General features: G+C 42.9%; 1 protein-coding gene across 1 annotated transcript in view; it reads right to left on the reverse strand.

The window, feature by feature from the left end:
• Positions 1–3270, reverse strand: part of LOC124775727 — a 118994-nt gene extending 115724 nt beyond the window's left edge. The window contains exon 1 of the mRNA XM_047250554.1: positions 3125–3270. Coding sequence (XP_047106510.1) covers positions 3125–3270 — 146 coding nt within the window. The remainder of the gene's footprint in view (positions 1–3124) is intronic.
• Positions 3271–26307: the final 23037 nt, after the last annotated feature.

Consider the following 26307-nt stretch of genomic DNA (forward strand, 5'->3'; position numbering starts at 1 on the left):
TTCTGTACCTAAGGTCCATCACCGTTCCCTTTGGATCCCTACGTAATTCGGTGCTCTCCGATACACATGATCGAACAGCGGAGGAGTGGTACTCAAGCGTCAACTTTAGGTTACAATATCTCCGGATGTAATTAACATTTTACAATGCAAAAAACGGCACTGATTACGTATTTGTTTATATGGTCAGATGTGCTAACAAAACTAACGGGGTTCCATTTAAAAAACGTAGGTTTGTGTTACAAAAACATACTTCCGTGCATTTTTTTTATGGTTTGTATTAACCAATTACACTAGCCCCTCTCCTCACGTTCGGTCTGTGGAATCGATTCGTCAGTATTTGATGTGGTTTACGAAATATATTCAGCGGTAACGTTAGGTGACTCACTCTGTATTATGAAGAGGGCTGATATATGTCACTGCGTGACCACATATTAACGAGACAATTGCTGAATTAACTTGTTTGTGTGGAAGTGCGCTACCAGTCAATCCTCCGTAACATTTATAGCAATGTTCACGTACAGGTACGATTTATAAATGAGCGTTGCATTTATTATGTATTTATTATAGCTTCTCCAAACCAATGTGTTTATTTGAAAGTGCTCATTAAATTAATACTTACGATGTGAAGAATGATTATGTGCGATTCATATTTTAGTTTCCCTGACAATAAACAACGATAAAAACATAGTACCATAAAGTAAATACGGAAGAACTTCATTTCTAAAAATATTTCAGAGTATGATAAATCGCTAATTTTCTGCATGCGATAGCTCCACATTCGATGTTTTTAGAAGACTCTCACTTTGGCGTACTAAGAACACTTTCCACTACGCCACTGTATCGTGATTGATTAAATCAAAGATTAGCTAATGCGACTGAGTGTAGTAAAAAACTTGAAAATTAACAGGGCTATCACTTCTTTTTCTGTTACAAAAAAATGGCAGCGTCTTAGCTGTGGCACAGCGAAATGCATTTGCGTTTATCTTTCCGAAGTTTTAAGCCAAGTTCATTCTATATATTGCACACAAATTGTTCAAATGTCTATGAATTGTGTGTACAATTTCATGATTCTTTTGAACAGAATCTGCACGTACTAGGGATGGTATAATATTCTGAATCTGCAGAGCGCTGACACGACACTATAATCAAAATTCTGTTTTGCTGGCGTAAACTCTAGCTCGGTAAATATTCCTAATCTTTTGCTGTCTCGTAGGGATGACCCATTTTTCCTCATACAAATCAAAAACGCACGGTGAACCGTACAAATATTAGCAACATCGTGTCCCGTTAGATTCTAAGAAAAGAAGTTACTCTATATATATACATTACCTGAAAAGAGTAGTGACGCACCCAGTAGGGGGAGGAGGAAATGAAATGGAAAATTTACATATTGAGTCTGTATGTGCTATTATTTTAGTTATTAGAAAATCGAGCCAAATTTACAAAGCATTCGGCACTATCAGCTGACTAGTCGTATAACATTGTACATACTCTGGTCTGGACGCGTGCACTGATTCGGTTGGGAAGCGTGTGGTAAAGCTGTTGTTTCCTGTCCTGAAATAAGCTGGATCACAACTGTTGTAACTGGTCCCTGATGTCTGGCACTAAGACGATGCTGACGTCTGAACTGGTCCCACACATGTTCTACTGGGGATAAATCTATCTGGCCAATGGGGTGCCTCAACATCAAACAAGCAGTGCATTTGTGAACGTGCGTAGTGCTATTAAAAAATTGCTTCACGATACTGTCACATGAGAGGTAATACGTGAGGTTGCATAATGTCCATGAGATACAGTCGTGCTGTTTTTTCAGTCACTTCCAGCCTGACCTGAAGTTGCTGTGTCGTTCGAACAAGACACAGCATGACAAAAGCAACACAGAAGCAAAGATGCGAGCTGGTGCCAGTGCGTTAGAGACTCGCCACTTGCACGAGTTCCACCAGCACCACGGACGGAGCTGAGGATGAAGATATCGACTTGTCGTCGGCCAGTTTCCGGCCGAATACAATCCGCCAATGACCGGATGACAACGGATGGAAGCCTACTAGGCAGACAGAAGAGCGACTCTCGCCCACTTGGTTATAGATCATCGTCCAGGGCTGACTCAGACAGGGAATGTCGTTTAGTGAACTCCTAGAAATGAACAGGAAGTTATTGTAAATTGCATTTGCTATGTACTGTGAAGTCTACTATTATTTGCACTTAGCCATTAATGGCCTTTTTTTGTTATGTTACAAGCACTGTTGCAGACTTCCTCTTTCAACTAGTCACAAAGATGAATAAATTTTATTAACTCATTTGTGTGACTTCGTTACTAATTTGTTAGAATGTTGTAGAACTTTCATTCTCCTATCCTGTTACGTGACCCTGGGGCATAGCTGTGTAATAGTGGCAGGGAGGAATTCTCTTAGCGGTGTACTGCACCAGAATCCGTTTCAGTCCTTCCTGGTCACAGCACCACTCTAAAGCGAGCCATTTGTGTTTGAGGCTTCTTGTTCTGGGATGGCAGGTGCACATGTACTGACGTTATGACCTGCTTGGTGCACAATGCGAAGACCCTGCCTTGTGGTGGTCAGACGTGACCGACCCAAACCTTGACGACGAGTATCACGTTTCCGCGCAGTGTGACATCGTGCCACTGTTAGATTCGAATGCCCTGCAAATCTGGATATTCCACGGTTCGACCAGCCGGATATAAGAAGACCCACAATGAAACTCCTTTCAAATTCTGTCAGGTTCTGTAAACTCTGTCTCACACGAGTACACGGCATCTCCGTCTCCTTCACAGTGATCACTCAACTTCTGACGTTGTTCACAATCCCTTACAAACCTTATAGGCATGGTGACAACACTAAACACGAAGAACATAATACCCTCTGATGTCCGTTCTACATGACACAGAGAATTGCAGCTTTAATCATTTACACATCCGTCTGTGGTGTGTACGGGTATGAAATTACATTGATATCCACCCATGCTTTCTGGGGGTCCACATTCGTTGCGCGCCAAAAACTATCTCATTCTCGCAGAGCAGATGCAAGATACACTATGGAATTATTGAACAAACTTCCAAGAATTGCTGTTGTCTGTCTTTACTTAATAGTTTTTCTCGAGAAACCGTCACCTTTGCCCCGTTCTCTCCTTAGACTTCTCAACTGGACAGTGGAATTCAGCTGAACACTGCCAGAGGTCGCCCATCCACCGCACAGCGCGCTGTTTGTCACCTCCAGCCTGCAGTGCAGACTTCTGACAACCAGAGACCTCGAACATCGACCGATACCGAGTCGGCTAAGAATCAATGACCCCCTATTGTACTGTTATCTGTCATTAACAGCGTAAGTTAATCAATTTTGCGGCACCGTTTCGATCACGCGTTTCACGACTTACTGTTCACCCAAGGGCTGCATACACATAACGACTCCGACAGACGATTCTGAGTATACTGATCTCTTTTTAGCAACGACGGACCATGCAGGCGAACACACGTTTCGCCTCCAAGACGTGATCGCTTGGTGTTTGTCCCAGTGGGCGAGCACAGACGGTAGAGTGAAATATATCAAATAGCAATTATAGGTACCTTAACATTCATCATCATCATTTAAGACTGATTATGCCTTTCAGCGTTCAGTCTGGAGCATAGTCCCCCTTATAAAATTCCTCCATGATCCCCTATTCGGTGCTAACATTGGTGCCTCTTCTGATGTTAAGCGTATTACTTCAAAATCATTCTTAACCGAATCCAGGTACCTTCTCCTTGGTCTAACCCGACTCCTCCTACCCTTTACTGCTGAACCCATGAGTTTCTTGGGTAACCTTGCCTCTCCCATGCGCGTAACATGACCCCACCATCTAAGCCTGTTCGCCCTGACTGCTACATCTATAGAGTACTTTCCCAGTTTTTCTTTGATTTCCTCATTGTGGACACCCTCCTGCCATTGTTCCCATCTACTAGTACCTGCTACTTTCATATCCGTAACCTCAAGCTTATTGATAAGGTAACCTGAATCCACCCAGCTTTCGCTCCCATACAACAAAATTGCTCGAAAGATTGAACGGTGCACAGATAACTTAGTCTTGGTATTGACTTCCTTCTTGCAGAAGAGAGTAGATCGTAGCTGAGCGCTCACTGCATTAGCTTTGCTATACCTCGCTTCCAGTTCTTTCACTATGTTGCCATCCTGTGAGAATATGCATCCTAAGTACTTGAAACCGTCCACCTGTTCTAACTTTGTTCGTCCTATTTGGCACTCAATCCGTTTATATCTCTTTCCCACTGACATTACTCTCGTTTTGGAGATGTTAACCTTCATACCATAGTCCTTACATTTCTGATATAGCTGTGAAATATTACTTTGCAAACTTTCAATCGAATCTACCATCATAACTAAGTCATCCTCATATGAGAGACTGCTTATTTTGTGTTCACATATCTTAATCTCACCCAGCCAGCCTATTGTTTTCAACGTATGATCCATAAATAATATGAACAACAGTGGAGACAGGTTGCAGCCTTGTCTTACCCCTGAAACTACTGTGAACCATGAACTCAATTTACCGTCAACTCTAATTGCTGTCTGACTATCTATGTAAAGACTTTTAATTGCTAGCAAATGTTTGCCTCCTATTCCATAATCTCGTAGAACAGACAATAAATTCCTCCTAGGAACCCGGTCATATGCCTTTTCTAGATCTATAAAGCATAGATACAATTCCATGTTCCACTCGTACCACTTCTCCATTATTTGCCGTAAGCTAAAGATCTGGTCCAGACAACCTCTAAGAGGCCTAAACTCACACTGATTTTCATCCAATTTGTCCTCAACTAATACTCGCACTTCCTTTCAACAATACCTGAGAAGATTTTACCCTCAACGCTGATTAAAGAGATACCTCTGTAGTTGTCACAGTCTTTTCTGTTTCCATGTTTAAAGATTGGTGTGATTACTGCTTTCGTCCAGTCTGATGGAACCTGTCCCGACTCCCACATTTCAATTATCCGGTGTAGCCATTCCACTGTATTTGATGAGTTCCGACTTAATTTCATCCACCCGAGCCGCTTTATTACACTGCAATCTATTGACCTTAACATTTACCAATTCAATTTCAAACTTTGAAACTTCACATTCGGTAAAACCTCCATTTCAAAACTATCGCAACAGGTGGTGCAGGCGTAATTGCACTCGGAAATGCCGACCGTACGAAATCGGAGGCGAAGCTCCGTTGCATCCCTAGTTTAGACGGTCCTTTATTGGCTCTAGTTATACAAGCTGCTTCCAGATCTAAAAATGTCACAAATATGCTATTTTGCTCTTTATTTTTCTCTTAACTCGTGAAGGTGTGATCTCTATTGCTTCTACGTTACATTTATATGTTGTGAAGCGAAAGTTTGCAATGTTAAGAGGATCGTTTCAAATTTTTCATGTACAAGGGTTGAACAAAAATAGAGAAATACCGTGAGAAATGCATGCTGGAACATAAATGCAGATACTAGCGAAGGCTGCAAATTGCGCTGTTGTTTTTGACGACAACCGGCTCCTGTGAAATGTCCTCAAGACGTTGCAAGTGTCAGTCGCGGTCAGTACAGAGTGCTCTGTAGTTGTGAGTGCGTTATGTCGGAGCTGAGTGATTCAGGACGTGGACTAATTGTTGGTGGTCGTATAGTGCGCACAACCTTAACCAAAGTAGCCATAGTGTTTGGCGCATCAAGAGGCACTGTATCGAAGATTTATACCGTACAAAGGGAAAGCTAAAAAATATCATCCACTAAGTCACAACGCGGCCAAGACTGTGTGTTGAATAATCGTGACAGATGATTATTCAAGAGGATTATGACAAAAATAAGAGGACGAACCTGGACTGGGTCATTGCAGATGTGAGTGTCTCACTCGAGAACCCTGTCAGCACCGAGTATTAACTGTATTTTTCTTACTTGTCACTTCTTCTTCCGCGTGTTTTTGCTTTTAGGACGCTGTAATTGTCGAGTGCTAGTAATAGTGTTCCATAGATTTCGTGTTTCTTTTGAATACAGTCAGAGAGAGTCCCTTTAGTCAGCCACAGTGCCAGTAGTGTTAGTGTTTGTTTTGAATACAGTCCAGAGACAAGAAGTGTCTAGTAACCACAGTTTAGTCAACTATCTGCCACCTTTAGTGAATTAGCAATCTAGTTAAAAGTTGATTAACTCTCTACAGTAAATTGATTTCTTAGGATGGATACGATGTGTGACTGCTGTGTACGGACGCAGGAGGAGCTGGCCACTTGCGCGAACAGCTGAACATGTTGATGGCCGCGGTCGACTGTCTTCAGGCTGCTGCCTCGGAGTGTAGCGGCAGTGGGGAGTCTGGTGCGTCGCATGGTACACCCCAGGTGTTACATACTTCTCCCACTGTCCCTGCTGTCGAGATATCTTCGCGGGTACCGGGTGCGGTTGGGCCACCCTCTCCCCAAGGGGAGTGGCGGGCTCAGCGGCGTTCGCGGCGCACGAGGCGGAGGGTCAGTGTGGAGGCTGGCCGTGTGGCATCGCCCGCTCTACCTGTGAGTGGACATGTGGCCGCTCCTTCAGCAAGGTCCGAGCAGGCACACGGCGGGAGGGGTTTATTAGTGATTGGGAGCTCCAACGATAGGCGGGTGATGGATCCCTTAGGGAAATAGCGGAAAGGTTGGGGAAGAAGGCCAGTGTTTACTCTGTCTGCTTGCCGGGTGGTCTCATCCGAGATGTGGAGGAGGCCCTGCCGGCGGCGATAGAGAGCACTGGGTGCACCCGACTGCAAATTGTTGCTTATGTCGGCACCAATGACTCCTGCCGTCTGGGTTCAGAGGTCATCCTCAGTTGATACAGGCGGTTGGCGGAGTTGGTGAAGGCGGAAAGCCTCGCTCACGGGGTGGAATCCGAGCTAACTATTTGTAGTATCGTTCCCAGAACCGATCACGGTCCTCTCGTTTGGGGCCGAGTGGAAGGCTTAAACCAGAGGCTCAGACGATTCTGCGGAGATCTGGGGTGCAAATTACTCGACCTCCGCTATCGGGTAGAGAAATGTAGGGTCCCCCTGAATAGGTCAGGCGTGCACTATACGCAGAAAGCGGCTACAAGGGTGGCGCAGTACGTGTGGAGTGCACATGTGGGTTTTTTAGGTTAGAGAATTCCCTCCATAGGCCCGACAAGAGGCCTCCTGAGACGCGGCAAGGTAGGAGTATGCAAAATGCAACAGGGAATAACAATATTAATCTGCTAATAGTAAACTGCAGGAGCGTCTATAGAAAGGTCCCAGAACTGCTCTCATTAATAAACGGTCACAATGCCCACATACTACTAGGGACAGAAAGTTGGCTGAAACCAGATGTAAACAGTAATTAAATTCTAAACTCAGATTAGAACGTATGCCGCAGAGACAGGCTGGACAGTGAAGGGGGAGGCGTGTTTATAGCGATAAGAAGTGCAATAGTATCGAAGGAAATTGACGGAGATCCGAAATGTAAAACAATTTGGGTGAAGGTCACGGTTAAAGCAGGCTCAGACATGGTAATTGGATGTCTCTATACGCCCCCTGGCTCAGCAGCTGTAGTGGCTAAGCACCTGAAGGATAATTTGGAAAATATTTCGAGTAGATTTACCCACCATGTTATAGTTCTGGGCCGAGATTTTAATTTGCCGGATATAGGCTGAGAGACTCAAACGTTCATAACGGGTGGCAGGGACAAAGAACCCAGTGAAATTTTTTTAAGTACTTTATCTGAAAACTACTTTGAGCATTTAAGACTCGTGGCGATAACATATTAGACCTTCTGGTGACAAACAGACCCGAACTATTTGTAACAGTTAACGCAGAACAGGGAATCAGCGATCATAAAGCGGTTACTGCATCGATGATTTCAGCCGTAAATAGAAATATTAAAAAAGGTAGGAAGATTTTTCTGTTTAGTAAAAGTGACGAAAAGCAGATTTAAGAGTACCTGATGGCTCAACACAAGTTTTGTCTCAAGTACAGATAGTGTTGAGGATCAGTGGACAAAGTTCAAAACCATCGTACAATATGTGTTAGATGAGTATGTGCCAAGCAAGATCGTAAGAGATGGAAAAGAGCCACCGTGGTACAACAGCCGAGCTAGAAAACTGCTGCGGAAGCAAAGGGAACTTCACAGCAAACATAAACATAGCCAAAGCCTTGCAGACAAACAAAAATTACGCGAAGCGAAATGTCGTGTGAGGAGGGCTATGCGAGAGGCGTTCAATGAATTCGAAAGTAAAGTTCTACGTACTGACTTGGCAGAAAATCCTAAGAAATTTTGGTCTTATGTCAAAGCGGTAGGTGGATCAAAACAAAATGTCCAGACACTCTGTGACCAAAATAGTACTGAAACAGAGGATGACCGACTAAAGGCCGAAATACTAAATGTCTTTTTCCAAAGCTGTTTCACAGAGGAAGACTGCACTGTAGTTCCTTCTCTAGATTGTCGCACCGATGACAAAATGGTAGGTATCGAAATAGACGACAGAGGGCTGGAGAAGCAATTAAAATCGCTCAAAAGAGGAAAGGCCGCTGGACCTGATGGGATACCAGTTCGATTTTACACAGAGTACGAGCAGAACTTGCCCCCTTCTTGCAGCGGTGTACCGTAGGTCTCTAGAAGAGCGTAGTGTTCCAAAGGATTGGAAAGGGGCACAGGTCATCCCCGTTTTCAAGAAGGGACGTCGAACAGATGTGTAGAACTGTAGACCTATATCTCTAACGTCTATGAGTTGTAGAATTTTGGAACACGTATTATGTTCGAGTATAATGACTTTTCTGGAGACTAGAAATCTACTCTGTAGGAATCAGCATGGGTTTCGAAAAAGACGATCGTGTGAAACCCAGCTCGCGCTATTCGTCCACGAGACTCAGAGGGCCATCGACACGGGTTTCCAGGTAGATGCCGTGTTTCTTGACTTCCGCAAGGCGTTCGATACAGTTCCCAACAGTCGTTTAATGAACAAAGTAAGAGCATATGGACTATCAGACCAATTGTGTGATTGGATTGAAGAGTTCCTACATAAAAGAACGCAGCATGTCATTCTCAATGGAGAGAAGTCTTCCGAAGTAAGAGTGATTTCAGGTGTACCGCAGGGGAGTGTCATAGGACCGTTGCTATTCACCATATACATAAATGACCTTGTGGATGACATCGGAAGTTCGCTGAGGCTTTTTGCGGATGATGCTGTGGTATATCGAGAGGTTCTAACAACGGAAAATTGTACTGAAATATAGGAGGATCTGCAGCGAATTGACGCACGGTGCAGGGAATGGCAATTGAATCTCAATGTAGTCAAGTGTAATGTGCTGCGATTACATAGAAAGAAAGATCCTTTATCATTTAGCTACAACATAGTCTACAATATAGCAGGTCAGCAACTGGAAGCAGTTAATTCCATAAATTATCTGGGAGTATGCATTAGGAGTGATTTAAAATGGAATGATCATATAAAGTTGATCTTCGGTAAAGTAGATGCCAGACTAAGATTCATTGGAAGAATCCTAAGGAAATGCAATCCGAAAACGAAGGAAGTAGGTTACAGTACGCTTGTTCGCCCACTGCTTGAATAATGGTCAGCAGTGTGTGATCCGTACCAGATTGATAGAAGAGATAGAGAAGATCCGACGGAGAGCAGCGCGCTTCGTTACAGGATCATTTAGTAATCGCGAAAGCGTTACGGAGATGATAGATAAACTCCAGTGGAAGACTCTGCAGGAGAGACGCTCAGTAGCTCGGTACGGGCTTTTGTTGAAGTTTCGTGAACGTACCTTCACCGAGGAGTCAAGCAGTATATTGCTCCCTTCTACGTATATCTCGCGAAGAGACCATGAGGATAAAATCAGAGAGATTAGAGCCCACACAGAGGCATACCGACAATCCTTCTTTCCACGAACAATACGAGACTGGAATAGAAGGGAGAACCGATAGAGGTACTCAAGGAAACCTCCGCCACACACCGTCAGGTGGCTTGCGGAGTATGGATGTAGATGTAGAGGGGAGCCCCGGAAGCGGAGAATTTACAAGGCGAGGTGGAATTCCAAAACCACGCATCAGTTATGCAAATGCCAGTAATAAAAAACACTTGGTGCCAAAGTGATAAAAACTGGGCTATGGTGCAATGGGAGGTGGGAGGAATTCATTTGGTCGGATGAGTCTTGTTGCAAACTGTTTCCCACTCCTAGCCGAGTGAAAGATGGCGGGCGTTCTGTGATGCAGGCATATCGTGGTATTCCATGGACCCTACGGTTACTCTGAAAGGTCACATTACTATCAAGAATTATATGACCATTCTAGCTATCAAGTCCATCCCATGGTACAATACTTGTTCCCCAACGGTGAAGCTATGTGCTAAAGCGACAGGGGCCCTGTTCACACAGCTCGCATCGTCCACAACTGGGTTTGTAAGCAGGGGGATGAATTGTCGCAGCTACGCTGACCACCATATATACCAGATCTCAGTATTATCGAGTCTTTGTGGCCAACTTTAGGGAGAAGAGTACGTGATAGCTATACAGCTCCATCATCGTTACTTGAACTTGTCACTAATTTGCAGGAATTATGGTATAAGACTGAGTGAAAACCACACATGAAGTGCATTTACCCATTCCGAGACGAGTGGAAGGTGTTTTGCATGGCAACCGTTTTCTTACACAGTATTAGGTATGGTAACATGTTGACTTCTTGATAATTCCATATATTCGTCGAACCCCACAACATGCCTTTAGATGTTTCACTCTTATTCGGCGTTATAAGCAATCTAACTGTTTCCTGACTGTTTAAAATGTTTTTGACCCCAGATCACATACACTTCTAGATTTTATATCCAGTTGTTTGACCGTTCATCCTAGATTACTTGTATGACGTCAGATCATTCAATACTATCTCAAGCTCGTACGTCAGATTTCGATTAATCATTTCTTCCACTTACCTTGGCTACCCTATGCTTTGAGCTGAATAGACGCTTCGCAGCAGTACGTTTCAGGTTAATATCTTTTGTTTACTTTGACATGAAACTGTGATTAATCTTTATATATGTGGAATCAAACTTTCCTCCAATAACTTTTTTGGATAATTTTGTCGTAGGTCTCCATTTTTAAATGTCATTATGCTTGTTTCCTCAATCTCACGACATCCTTCGCATTGTGTTGAAACTGAGCAACATTGTAAGGGATTGTATGAAGCATTAAATAGATTGCTGTATTGTTTTGTTTTAATAATATTTTACCACGTTACTTCAAAGTTTTGAGATTAGTTTTCTGCGAAAGTTATCTTTGAACACAACGCACTTTACGCAGCAAAATCAGCTATATCTTCCTTTCGTCGTTCTTATGGATCGTTTTATTGATTAACGAGGGCTAATTCATCTCAACCTTTTTATTTACGGTGGCCACCGAGGCCTCAATGAATTACTTATTCAGTAAATTATAATTATGCACAACTTAGTATCAATTCCTTTAACTAGCACAGCGGACAACTTATCTGGAAATTTCCACTTTATATCATCTCTCAGTATGTGAATCACTTGTTTCTGGAATGTTTCTTTTTCATTTGCTGATGCATTGACTACCATATTTTTTTTCCATTTCACTTTCTCACAGATTCTATATTTCATTTTTTCTGTGGGAATAACCCATTGTGACAAAAAACCACATTATTAATTTTTTCTAGAATATTTTGCGTTCAGCTACCCAAAGATTCTCAATGTGACTATGCTCAGCGTTGCTACTACTCAGCTTGTGTGCTGTCCTTCCAAGCCGATCTGATGGGCTTCAGTAAGCGTCAGGAGTTAAGGAGTCCTTTAGGCTATGAGACAGTCCATCGTAACGAGTGATACCAGGAGTAACCTCAAGCGACACTGGCCTGGCGCTCATGGAGCGTGGGTTGGTACGGTGAGAGCTTATGTGGCGACCCTGCATTTGCTGTAAAGCTGGATGCACTTCGAAACTCGGCGCTCAGCACTCGTGTTTTATTTCTGAAGGGTCAAAACGAACATCACGCTCTTGTCGTATAGGATGGAAACCCTATGGGTGAAGGACTTGTAAAGACTAGCTGAAATCATCTCATGTGCAAAAGATGTAACACGAACACATCTTAATACAGGAATCTGAAAGGAAACAAGTAAGTATATTAATCACATAATATGAAGGTAAAAGAAATTCGCATATAACAACAAGTAAGGCTGTTTGCAGAGCATAGATGTACATGAAGGACAGTTGCTTTACATTCTGAAAATAATGTTGAAGACTACATTACACGTAAAGAGAGTGCCGCTCCCACCATTCGGGACATTGTTTATTAGGTGATCTCATGTGAACCTTTCTGTTTCACAGTATATAACATTTTCAGCTCTCCAAGAACTCTCTGTAACTCTTCGTGAATCTGTATGGAAACACTTGCTCGTATGTTCCATGCTTCAGTTTTGCTGTGAGACTAACACCTAGCGACAAAAACACGGAATTCATTCGTGATGAAAATTAAATGGGAGCGCTTTCTGTGTTTGTGTCGCAAGGGCGATACGAAATGATTAAACAAACTGGTTTGCACAGCGTTGTATACATTATTGACTTGCATCATAGTGATGGTAGACGGGGTGGGGGTGAGGGGGGCAGGGGGGTGAGTGGAAAGAGACATTTGGAAAGCCCCACTTGTGCCACAACTATGCCTGTATTCTACACCCTCACCGTCGAGCGCATTAACGCAGCGTCACGTACGTCACAGATGATAAGAAAATCAGCCTAGTGTGGACGACTTACAACCGTCCGTACATTACTCTTCAGGCGACCAAGAACACAATAAAATGAAAAAATATATATAAAATGTATTTAACTGAACCAAAGGTTGTATTTGCCAAACAATATTTAATTTCAGTTTTTTTCCTCAATTATTTTCTGGGTGTAAACCAATCACTGTCTTCTTCTACAGTTTTTACCCTCTACAGCTTCCTCTAGTATAATGGAATTTATTCTCTGATGTCTTAACAGGTGCCATACCAACGTGTCCCTTCGTGTTTTCCGTAGTTTCCTTTCCTCGCCAATTCCATAGAGAAACTCTTCCTTCCTTACCTTATGGCCGGAGTGGCCGAGCGGTTCTAGGCGCTCCAGTCTGGAACCGCGCGACCGCTACGGTCGCAGGTTCGAATCCTGCCTCGAGCATGTCCTTAGGTTAGTTAGGTTTAAGTAGTTCTAAGTTCTAGGGGACTGATGACCTCATATGTTAAGTCCCATAGTGTTCAGAGCCATTTGAACAATTTTTTTACCTTATCAAACTACCTAATTTTCAACATTCTTCTGTATCACCACATCTCAAATGCTTACATTCTCTTCTCTTCCAGTTTTCCCACTGTCCATGTTACACTACCATGTAGTGCTGTTTTCCAAATGTACATTTTCCGAAATTTTTTCCTCAAATTAAGGCATATGTTTGATACTAGTAGATTTTTCTTGGCTAGAAATTTCCATTTTGTCTGTGCTAGTCTACTATATACTCATTAGACTGTTCGATCCATTCAACAGATTCTATAATTCTTTGTCACTCTTACGCAAGATAACAAAGTCATCAGCGAATCTTATCACTGATATCCTTTCAGTTTGCATCTTAATTCCACTCTTGAACCTTTCATTTATTTCAGTCATTGCTTCTTCTATGTACAAACTGAACATCAGGAGCGAAAGACTACATCCCTGTCTTCATACCTTTTCAATCCTAGCTCTTCATTCTTGGTCTTCCATTCTCATTTTCCCCTCTTGGTTCTTGTACAAATTGTATACTACCTGTCTCCCCCTACAGCTTACCCCTATTTTTCTCAGAATTTCGACCATCTTGCACCATTTGACTTTGTCGAAGATTTTCTCCAGATTGACAAATCGTATGAGCGTGTCAGTTATAGAATATGTCTGGTTCACTGACTTCAGTGTCCGTAAAACCTACCAAATCTATAGATAGCTGTAACTATAATTCAAAGCTAAATTTTGAAATTGGCGCCTATCAGTTAAGGCTCTATTAACAGCGGTTATGCATTTCATAAATTCTCGGTTTGTGCAGCCTGACAACAAAAGGAATTTTTTTTTTTTTTTTACCGATTTCGATATACATAGTCGGATGGAATGAAACGAAGGACAGGCTATAGATGGTTTGTTAGTGCTGATACTGCATATCAGTGCTACGGACTTCTTTTTTCTTCTCAATCAGGAAAGTCTGTGAGCTCTGTTTGTCATTACCTGTCCAGATAGATGTGCTAATCTCTTGCCAAACCATACATCAGGATCATATTTGTCGTCACGTATTTTAGGAGAAACTGCACTCAGATATCTTGTGAAATATCTTTCCAGGTAAACGTGTCTTGGAAATTCTGTGGTACGTGTCGACCATGCCAAATTCAACATAAGACATACTACGAAGTTTTGTTCAAGAAATGAGTGAAATTTTTCCACGACGTTGGTTGTCTTTATTTTGCCGCTCGACTGACCTGTGTTCAACGCAACACTTCATTTGAGAACCATTCGTACTACAAAAAGACTCATATTTTATTAAACGCTTGCAGTCATAAAAATACGTGTCAAGTCACAGCACTAATTCCGCCTGCTAGATGTGCGCCAATTAATTGCAGCAGTGCGATTAACCATCGCGAGAACTGCGCCTTTGTATATGCAATTAATGGATGTCACCTATGACGGTGCGTATTAGCCACCGGAGAAGCCACAGTGGAACAACAAAACGTAGAAAGAACTAAGGGACAGTTCAGAACCGCGTTTATCACAGCAGTTCGGCCAACGTTGCTGCACACGTGATCCCCTTTGATGCTGGCTGATGATGTCTGCATCCACGTTAACGGCCGTGCGTCTCGATCTCGAAACTGCTCCTGACTGACAAGGAGCAACCTTCTTCTGGTGAGTCGCATTTTCTGCTTCGCAGGATGTGTGAAACGAAATTATCGCACGGTATTCTCTAGCGTTGTTCGGCCGGCTCGTGCAAGTCTTTCAATTTGCCATCACTTCGGTAAATTGTACTTCTTTGTGATGAAAATGAGATGAAATGATTAGGACACCACATACAAGCAGTCCACGAGTGAAGAAAATCTCCAATCTCCACCCCTCGTTCAAAGGGCAGCGACGCTAAGTGCTTGTCCTTGAACCATGGATTTAGGATGGATGAAGTCTACGTATCTGTCGGTCACCTTCGAAGAGCATGTACATTTTAACTGTCGCTGGTGAGGATTGTGGGGCATGTTTTCATGTTATTGTGTAAAACAATTAATGGCTTCGGATGTCAATCTTGACCAGTTTCCAAGATCACGCTCAGCACAAAATGGTAACTCTCTTCTCATACCTAAGGGATCGTTCAACAAGGGAATGCGCTTCGTTAATTAGTTACTAGTTGAATTACACTCTATCTCTGGTGATATTTCCGCTGCACAGCAATCATCTTATGTCACTAAACCTGTGGTTAGCATACCAAAAAATCAGAGGTGAATTGCTGTTGCTTTCAGACCAGGTTAATTTACTGTATTCATATAATGTGTGGTAGAAAGGTATAAACGTTTGTGGCACTTCTATTCGCCAGCAGACACGTCATCCGAGCAGAAGCTTTGATAGCAAAGGAAAGGAGCGCTATCTGCTGTCTGGCGCCAGATTAGGCCCTGCTGTACGCGGCCTTGGCTCACTGAATGTGGGTCACCAACCCGCCAGCTTATCGGGCATCATTTAACTGCAGCTGCTGAGTGTTAAGCCAGAATCTTTGTACTTCGGTCATCGAACCTATGTGGAGCGCGTGACATCCGCCTTCTGGATGTGAGAGTCACTAAATCCATCAGCTTCAACTTTTGGAATTTCGCTAGACGTGCTATTATTGTGGGTCCTACAAAACGAAATCACATTTTTCCGGATATGAAAGAAATTATTGCGCGTAAAGCAACGATTGGAAAAACACTGGCGCCGGCCGCGGTGGTATAGCGGCTCTAGGCGCTCAGTCCGGAACCGCGCGACTGCTACGGTCGCAGGTTCGAATCCTGCCTCGGGCATGGATGTGTGTGATGTCCTTAGGTTAGTTAGGTTTAAGTAGTTCTAAGTTCTAGGGGACTCATGACCACAGATGTTAAGTCCCATAGTGCTCAGAACCATTTGAAAAACACTGGCGTGCAGAAGTTAAGGAAGAAAGTAACTTTCGCATGAAGTTTCTCTGCAAAATAATATAGATAGATGAACATTGGACAGTACAAAGAAAGAACTGCGGCATTATAGTGCAGAATGTAACTTTGAACAACGCAATGGGATGAACAGAAATGAACTAAAAACTAAACTTCTCCCTAACAGGCCAGGAAGGCCCAACGGAGCCGACCGGCCGCCGCGTCATCCTCAGCCCATACCTACGTGCGACAGTACTGCCTGGATTTCAGCTACTTTTATAAGGATCGTCCATCGCACTCCAGATCTTCTAGCATAACGAACAAGGCAGTTTATACTTTCCTAATGAATTCGACCAAACGAAATTCAGTGGAACAGAAATGGCCAAATTGCAGCTGGAACATTATTTGGCGAAATATATTCAGTGACGTCCTCCCTAGTGCCGTCAAATCCACATGGTACATGGTAGACAATGATAAGATTCCCACCAACGACAAGTTGCACAGAATCCATCTTGCAGATTCCCCAGCCTGTACTATTTGTGGACTAGTGGATACACTGATTCATCGACTGAATTGTAGAACGGCTTAAGTGATTACCGACCTCCTATGTAAGAGGTTGGCTATTATTGACCGAACAACCGCAAGACACATCGACAAGACTGAACCTTTGTGGCCACAGAAGCTACGCTACCCCCGATCAAAGAATAACGCAGCTCTCTGGATGAAATGACATACACTCGCCTACGTCACCCAACATCGTACGGCCACTTATGAGGACTACTGTTCTTACATAGAATATGAAAATTATGAAATGAAAAACAACAAGACTTACACCTCTTCATTTGGAAACATGTTGGACATTATGATTGCAAAGTACTGAACAGTACATAACAAATCAACGAATTCCAGTAAGCTCCGAACGCACGGACAAACGAAGAGTCTTTATTCTTTTTGGCAGTGGCAAGAACGTTCCTCTACTTTAACTTGTTTAGCGGAAGAGTTATTTACTTTCGGTTTAATTTTCATTTTAATTCAATTATTTTCCGATTCCAATTCCACTGCTTGAAGATCGTTCTTTTTTACTTCTAGAAGAGTTACTCTGATTTCTTCCCCAAAATGATACTGCTGTAATAGTAACTACAGGCTTCCAGAGGATACAATACAGATTCCTCTTAAATAAAAAATAAAGAAATAGGCGTCAGTGCTTGCGGATATGGAGGGGCATGTGGTCAACGCTCCGCTCTCCCGGCCGTATGTCAGATTCCGAGGTCGGAGTCGCTACTTCTCAGCCAGCTAGCTCCTCAGTTTGCCTCACAATGGCTAAGTGCACCCCGCTTGCTAACAGCGCTCGGCAGACCGGATGGTCACCCATCCAAGTGCAAGCCCAGCCCGACAGCGCTTAACTTCAGTGATCTGACGGGAACCGGTGTTACCAATACGGCAAGGCCGTTGGCGAACAGAAATGAAAGTTGTATTCAAAGACAATAATTATATTGAATACACTTCGATTTATGATTTACGATGGCCCACTGGACGTGCAAAAGGTGGTACACAGTTCTTAATAGAGTGATCAGCATCGACGACAGTGCGTGCTCTGGAACGTTCTCCCATGCTGACCACGAGGTTGGTGTGGTGTCCTCGTGGTAGGGCGTTCCACTCCTCCAGAAGCGCGGTTGAAAACTGTCGGATGACTGCTGACGCGCGCGGACGTGCAGCAGCAATACGTCTCCCCGACAAATACCACACGTGCTGGAAGAGATTTAGGTCGGAGGAGCGGGCAGGCTGTTCCACTCGCCGAATATCACTCTCGTTCCAAGCGCTCCATCACCTGCGCAGCCTCGCACTGCCAACGATAAAAATTAAATCAGGCCCGACTGCACCCCCGAAAAGTCGCACAGGGGGAAGGTGTACAGTGTTAAATTATGTTGACCGGTGAATGCACCTGGTTCAAAGATATGAAGGTCAGTAGCCCTTGCAAAACTATGCCTGCCCACACCATTTCGCCTGGTCAGCCAAAACGATCACGACAATGTTCCTGGATGCATTAAGTGTTCCGACCTGTCGCCATATTAGGATACGTGCATCACTGTCGAAAGGTGATGAAATGTAGAGGTAATTGCGGCTTAAAGAAACGAAGAGCAGATACGTATAGAATTTGAAGTATTACTACTGTTAAAGGTAGTGTAGATAGTTGAGAGTTCTGATTGTCAACTGTGTTATTGGGGGGTACAGTTTAAGTTGCCGTTACAGTGGTTACTATTACACAACAGGTACGTAACGATGCGATTAGGTGAGAAGTTATTAGGATTTAAAATGGGGTAAAAATAATGTCATGCAAAGCAGCTGTGTCCTTCAGCTAGCCATCATCGTGTGATTACTTGTTCTGTGGTGTATAGCTGGTTTAATTCCATGTGTGTGTGTGTGTGTGTGTGTGTGTGTGTGTGTGTGTGTGTGTGTGTGTGTGTTTGCATGTGTGTGCGCGAACGCGCCTTTAGATGTTGTTCTGTCCCTGTCTTTGGCCAAAGTGAGGGGCTTTGTTCCATCCATTGTTAGAGGTTCCATGGTGAGGGTAATGTCTGGGTACTCTTTGGTTGTGTTTTAAGGTACGGTATGAGCTCGCTAGTGATGCTCACTGTACTCGGTCACTACTGTGTTTTGCCGGCCAGAGTGGCCGAGCGGTTCTAGGCGCTACAGTCTGCAACCGCACGACCGCTACGGTCGTAAAAAAAAGTATGTGAAATCTTATAGGACTTAACTGCTAAGGTCATCAGTCCCTAAGCTTGCACACTACTTAACCTAAATTATCCTAAGGAGAAACACACACACCCATGCCCGAGGGAGGACTCGAACCTCCGTCGGGACAAGCCGCACAATCCATGACTGGAGCGCCTTTAGACCGCTCGGCTAATCCCACGCGGCGCTACGGTCGCAGGTTCGAATCCTGCCCCGGGCATGGATGTGTGAGATGTCCTTAGCTTAGTTAGGTTTAAGTAGTTCTAAGTTCTAGGGGACTGATGGCCTCAGTAGTTAAGTCCCATAGGGCTCAGAGACATTTTTGAACTACTGTGTTTTCTGTCTCACGACAGCGTGATGGACTGCTTTCAGACTAGCGATGTAGCTGTGGCCTGTGCCTAATGACCGGGTGTGAGTAATAATTGATATTATATGTGAATAGCTACAACTTTACATAACGCTTATCCATAGCGGATGGTTATGAATAAACAGCAACTATTCGTAGAGGTCCAGTGTGGGCTGTAATTATCGTATGGCAGCGAAATGTGGTAGACATTCTAACGCGTTAATGCGGAACCAATTTACGCTGGAAAAAACTTAGTTCCAGTTTCCGTCGCCAGGTCCTAATCTGGCGCCGTGAATGCAAGAAAGACTTGTAGAAATGTTTCCATATGAAACGGATTGGGAACTAGACATAGGCACAACAGGTCACACAAGTGAAAAAAGCATAATTTTGACGTTATTAGAAACCGCCGCTTACACAGTTTGTTCAGTGTGAGCACCGCAGACGTCGACGACACGCTGTACAGCGCCAGATTTGTACCTAATGATCAAAATTGGAATTAATTTTTTCCTGCGTAAATCTGTTCCGCATTAACGCATTAGAATATCTACCAAGTTCAGCTGCCATACGAGAATTACAAGCCACACTGGTCCTCTGTGGTAAGTTGCACTTTATTCATAACCACCCGGTACCTAAATAAAAAAGTAGAAGTCTTTCCTGAGTACTTCATGAATATTTCCATCAACATCCACGTTAGCGCCTGAACATGTCTTCTACAGTGAGGCCAGTAGTTTGCTACCAGGTCAGCAAGTACCTACCAGATCTATAGCAAAATCCGTCTCTGATGAGCTCGATGTTGGCGGAACATTAAACCATAATCTTCCTTCCTTCTATAGCAAAACCAGATAAGTAAAAAATAATGGTACATGTTCAGTAGGACACGGCAGTCAGCGGTATTCGAGCTCCTGGTGAGTACTTCGCTACTGCAGGGAACGCTCGCTGCCTCCTCTGAAACATTGTTCTCACAGTACAGCGGAAGAACCGCTAGTATAAGGAAAAGTTGCGGTATCTCATACGGCGAGTAATTTCTGATGCGAGTGGCCTTGGCCACTGTTACTGTGGGTTAGCAAGGTGCCAACTTATCAGTCAGCCTGGCGTTATCTGCTAAGTAATGACCGCTCGGACTTGGCAGACTTAGCAGAACGGTCGTTGACCGTATCCTGTTACCGGTGGTTTATTGTCTCTCACGCTCCGCGTTTCACATTTCAGTGAAGCCCAGGTCATCGGTAATATTACACTACTTCACAGTTACTTGGAAACAGAGACATTGTCGGACAGGCTAATCACAAACGACGATAGACGACATTAAACGCAGTACACATGCAATGAAGGTGGAGTGGTATATTTATAACGAAAACTGGTACTGGTTTCACCACATGGGAAAGTAGGATAATAGAAATAAATAACGCTGATGTTTAACGCAGATCAGACTCCCAACATAAAAGTCGATATCGTGCTCTCATTAGGGAATATGCCCTCTTCGGGCAGTAAAGATCATTTGGCACCTGTTATTTATGCTGGTTATCAAACTGTTGCGGAGTCCGTGGGGACTGCTACGGAACCCCGTTAACTGCCACAAGGATATTGTCCCATTCCTCTCGTTCGGGGAGAGGGTGGGTGTTTGTTGAGAAATTCGCCTGCCAAGAGCATACCTGGCATTCTCTATAAGGTTTTGGTCCGGGGAGTACGCAGGCCATTCCACACGTTCAGCATCTTTACTTTCCAGTGTGTCCGACACCTCAGCGGTCATGTCTGGGCCCACATTGTCGTCCGTAACAGAAAGTCGAGACCTACTGCTCCCCTAAAAAGACTGACACGATCCACAATAATCTGCGTGCAATAGCGTTGTACTTTAATGGTTCCTAGCGCAAAGATACACTGTGACGTTCGGCCATTCTACATAATGCGTGCTCATACCAGAACGCTTAGACAATATTTACGGTGGCTCATGAACATTCTGAGGTGCGTATTGTGTTCCCCTTTCATTCCACACTAACTTTAGGCCAGAATAACTTGTCACAGTGAAGCGAGAATCGTCGGAGTACATCACTCTGGAGCAATGTATGTAAAGACAACCAACACGCTCCGTACACCAACGAGCTCTTTGCGACAAAGCTATGGTTGACGTGGGACCCATTTAACGGGCTTCCGAACATAAAATCAGTCTGACTTAACCCCTAAAAATGATCTGCTAGAGCAACTTATACCGATAGCGGTTGTAAAATTTGCAGCGATCTGCCCAGGACTGAGATGTCTTACCTTTCGCCACTAGGACTATGTATCGATTATCTTGCGATGTGGTGGTCCGCCTACATCACCGCCATGCTTTCGCATAGCATTTCCGCGTTCAGCAGCATTTTTTAATATCGAGGCAACAGTTTTGGACAGTGGCTGCTGATAAAATATCGATATATCTACTCGTTTTGCAAATCAAACTGCCTTTTCCTGCTGCTATTTATTTTATTTAATCCATACGCGTTTCGCCTTCTATTGTTTTAAGGCATCATCAGTGGGAGCTATAATGATACAGTTTTGTTAGTTATAGTTATCAAACAGTTCACTTCGTGATTTTTTGTAAAAATCTATAACTAGCAAAACTGTATCATTATAGCTCCCACTGATGATGCCTTAAAACAATAGAAGGCGAAACGCGTATGGATTAAATAAAATAAATAGCAGCAGGAAAAGGCAGTTTGATTTGCAAAACAAGTATTTATATGCTTGCTGTGGAGGATGGCCACACAAACAAACTTGTTATTGATATATCTACTTACCTTCCCCTAAAATATCAATATATGCCGGCGATATCTTCTCGCCTCGTATATCAATATATCGATTGCTGAGGTTTCATTTCTTTTTTTTTTTTTTTGTTGTTTTTTGCAGTTGTCGATAAATTTTAGAAGTTGTTATTGTGAAATTGTAGTAAAACATAATTTTACTTTCACTGTGTGATGGAGCCTTACTGCTTTATGAGCTTTTATCACGTCCAGTCTTGCTCTTTGACTGTGTGAAGCAAGCATAGATGGCATAAAGAAGAAACTCGATTGCGATGGGGAGGGGGGGGGGGGGGGAGTTGGCGGTGTGAATGCAATAACGAGATATCCGATGTGAAGAAGTAGCACTACAGTTACTTTAACAATTTTTAATGCAACTAGTGTGCTATTTCATCACATCGGAATTCTTCAAACACCTTTACTGAAATTGATGAACAAAAATCTAAATGACAAGATTGTAAGCGGAGACGTGCGAGGGGAAATGCTGACGCAGCCGGTGCTGGGCGCCACCAACAGAAACTGCAGCCTTTAGCTCCACCACGCAATTTTGACACTACAACTGCTAGCTAGGTAGCTGACGTTTGCAGAAATGAAAAAAAAAAAAAAAAAAAAAAAAACAGGGAAGTCGACTGGAAGTGTTTCAGATAAATCCGTTATGTGACGAAAGCGAACGACAGACCTATCGGACATACTTTACTGTGCCACCTACCTACAGTTACCGTTGCTATCAAAGTGGTTATCGCCCAGCGTGAACGTGCATCGTTTTCCTCGGTTGTTGCTCTCGGGGAATAAGCAGGCTGCTCGCTTGTTGATGTACAGAATATCTAATAATAAATAAATACGTAAATATACAGCTCTAAAACTGACTTTATATTTACAACGTGCAGCCGATATTTTTTTGGCTCGCACGTCGATATTTATCCGTCGCTATGTCGATAAGTTTTTCAATATATCGATGGTCCTAATGATACTTTTCTAAATATCGATATATTGGATTCCCGATGTTGTTGTTGTTGTGGTCTTCAGTCCTGAGACTGGTTTGATGCAGCTCTCCATGCTACTCTATCCTGTGCAAGTTTCTTCATTTCCCAGTACCTACTGCAACCTACATCCTTCTGAATCTGCTTAGTGTATTCATCCCTTGGTCTCCCTCTACGATTTTTACCCTCCACACCGCCCTCCAATACTAAACTGCTGATCCCTTGATGCCTCAGAACATGTCCTACCAACCGATCCCTTCTTCTAGTCAAATTGTGCCACAAACTTCTCTTCTCCCCAATCCTATTCAATACTTCCTCATTAGTTATGTGATCTACCCATCTAATCTTCAGCATTCTTCTGTAGCACCACATTTCGAAAGCTTCTATTCTCTTCTTGTCCAAACTATTTATCGTCCATGTTTCACTTCCATACATGGCTACACTCCATACAAATACTTTCAGAAACGACTTCCTGACACTTAAACCTATACTCGATGTTAACAAATTTCTCTTCTTCATAAATGCTTTCCTTGCCATTGCCAATCTACGTTTTATATCCTCTCTACTTCGACCATCATCAGTTATTTTGCTCCCCAAATAGCAAAGCTCCTTTACTACTTTAAGTGCCTCATTTCCTAATCTAATTCCCTTAGCATCACCCGACTTAATTCGACTACATTCCATTGTCCTTGTTTTGCTTTTGTTGGTATTCATCTTATATCCTCCTGTCAAGACACTATCCATTCCGTTCAACTGCTCTTCGAAGTCCTTTGCTGTCTCTGACAGAATTACAATGTCATCGGCAAACCTTAAAGTTTTTATTTCTTCTCCATGGATTTTAATTCCTACTCCGAATTTTTCTTTTGTTTCCTTTACTGCTTGCTGAATATACAGATTGAACAACAGCGGGGAGAGGCTACAAGCCTGTCTCACTCCCTTCCCAACCACTGCTTCCTTTTGATGACCCTCGACTCTTATAACTGCCATCTGGTTTCTGTGCAAATTGTAAATAGCTTTTCGCTCTCTGTATTTTACCCCTGCCAGCTTCAGAATTTGAAAGAGAGTATTCCAGTCAACATTGTCAAAAGCTTTCTCTAAGTCTACAAATGTTAGGAATGTAGGTCTGCCTATCCGTAATCTAGCTTCTAAGATAAGTCGTAGGGTCAGTATTGCCTCACGTGTTCCAATATTTCTACGGAATCCAAACTGATCTTCCCCGAGGTCGGCTTCTACTAGTTTTTCCATTCGTCTGTAAAGAATTCGTGTTAGTATTATGCAGCTGTGACTTATTAAACTGATAGTTCGGTAATTTTCACGTCTGTCAACCTGCTTTCTTTGGGATTGGAATTATTATATTCTTCTTGAAGTCTGAGAGTATTTCGCCTGTCTCGTACATCTTGCTCACCAGATGGTAGAGTTTTGTCAGGACTGGCTCTCCCAAGGCTGTCAGTAGTTCTAGTGGAAAGTGGTCTAATCCCGGAGCTTTGTTGCGACTCAGGTCTTTCAGTGCTCTGTCAAACTCTTCACGCAGTATCATATTTCCCATTTCATCTTCATCTACATCCTCCTCCATTTCCATAATATTGTCCTCAAGAACATCGCCCTTGTATAGACCCTCTATATACTCCTTCCACCTTTCTGCTTTCCCATCTTTGCTTAGAACTGGGTTTCCATCTGAGCTCTTGATATTCATATAAGTGGTCTCTTTTCTCCAAAGGTCTCTTTAATTTTCCTGTAGGCAGTATCTATCTTACCCCTAGTGAGATAAGCCTCTACATCCTTACATTTGTCCTCTAGCCATCCCTGCTTAGCCATTTTGCACTTCCTGTCGATCTCATTTTTGAGACGTTTGTATTCCTTTTTGCCTGCTTCATTTACCGCATTTTTATATTTTCTCCTTTCATCAATTAAATTCAATATTTCTTCTGTTACTCAAGGATTTCTACTAGCCCTCGTCTTTTTACCTACTTGCTCCTCTGCTGCCTTCATCACTTCATCCCTCAAAGCTACCCATTCTTCTTCTACTGTAGTTCTTTCCCCCATTCCTGTCAATTGTTCCCTTATGCTCTCCCTGAAACTTTTGTTCAACCTCTGGTTCTTTCAGTTTATTCAGGTCCCATCTCCTTAAATTCCCACCTTTTTGCAGTTTCTTCAGTTTTAATCTACAGTTCATAACCAATAGATTGTGGTCAGAGTCCACATCTGCCCCTGGAAATGTCTTACAATTTAAAACCTGGTTCCTAAATCTCTGTCTTACCATTATATAATCTATCTGAAACCTGTCAGTATCTCCCGGCTTCTTCCATGTATTCCCGATATTTTTAAAAAAATCAGCCGTCCAATTTTGGACACACACATCTTTGTGGATACGGTAGTGACACTTTGAGCGGCTTTGAACCGTCCAACTGCTCCTCCACGAGCGTAAGCACTGGAATGATGTCTTGCATACATGTTGCAGTACGACACGGAATGACGCACTAATCGATTCCACAACAACCTTCGTCAAACCCTGTACTGCATGAAGGACTGAATGCATAAAAAGCGTTCGTGCATGAGCTTCGTAACAATTAATGCGTTCTGCCTTCTACATTTCCTTTTACTAAGACTGATTGGGCGTCCCGTAGCAATTGTCGGCTGTTAAGTAACAACTGGTCATAACTCCTTAGCAAATGTCAGTTGTTCCTAGTAATTTTGAAACAATATATTTTCAGATAGCGATGTTCTACATGAAAAAATGCATGTGTCACTATGACATGCCCGAGGTAATAACAACGCCTTTGTAAAAGAGTGAAAGAAATTCAAGAGTTACTTAAAGAGTACAGAGAATAACTTTTTTACTGTTATCAGTTACTTCGGGGTTATATGAAAACGCAAAGAAATGTTAACGAAACAAGAACAAACATAATGATGGAAAAGAAAGAAACAATAGTCACATCATCCTCAACATTTCCTACATTAGCGATTCATAACCTGAGCATCGTGGATGTCATGTCCTATCAGCAGATTAACTCGACAGCAAGTAGGTAATTAATTACTGTACCGTAACTTAAGAAAATATTTCATAACAGACTGCGTCTAATCATTTTTCGATTAACCTAATGAAAAACAGTAATATGAGCTCTAGATTGCACATTGGCAATTCGAAAAATCAGGAAAAAAGGGAAAAATATATTTCTTGTGATAAATAATGGTATGTAAATTACCATAACAGTCAGCAGCCTAAGCTGATAGTGTCCTCAGTCGTAAATGATCTTTCATCTCAGGTACACTTCTGCACTTGATTATGAACTGCAAATGACACAAATCTTCATATTACCATAACATTGCATTGACAATAGAAACACACTACGG

This window comes from Schistocerca piceifrons, chromosome 2 (genome assembly GCF_021461385.2).
Source record: "Schistocerca piceifrons isolate TAMUIC-IGC-003096 chromosome 2, iqSchPice1.1, whole genome shotgun sequence".
Classification (NCBI taxonomy): domain Eukaryota; kingdom Metazoa; phylum Arthropoda; class Insecta; order Orthoptera; family Acrididae; genus Schistocerca; species Schistocerca piceifrons.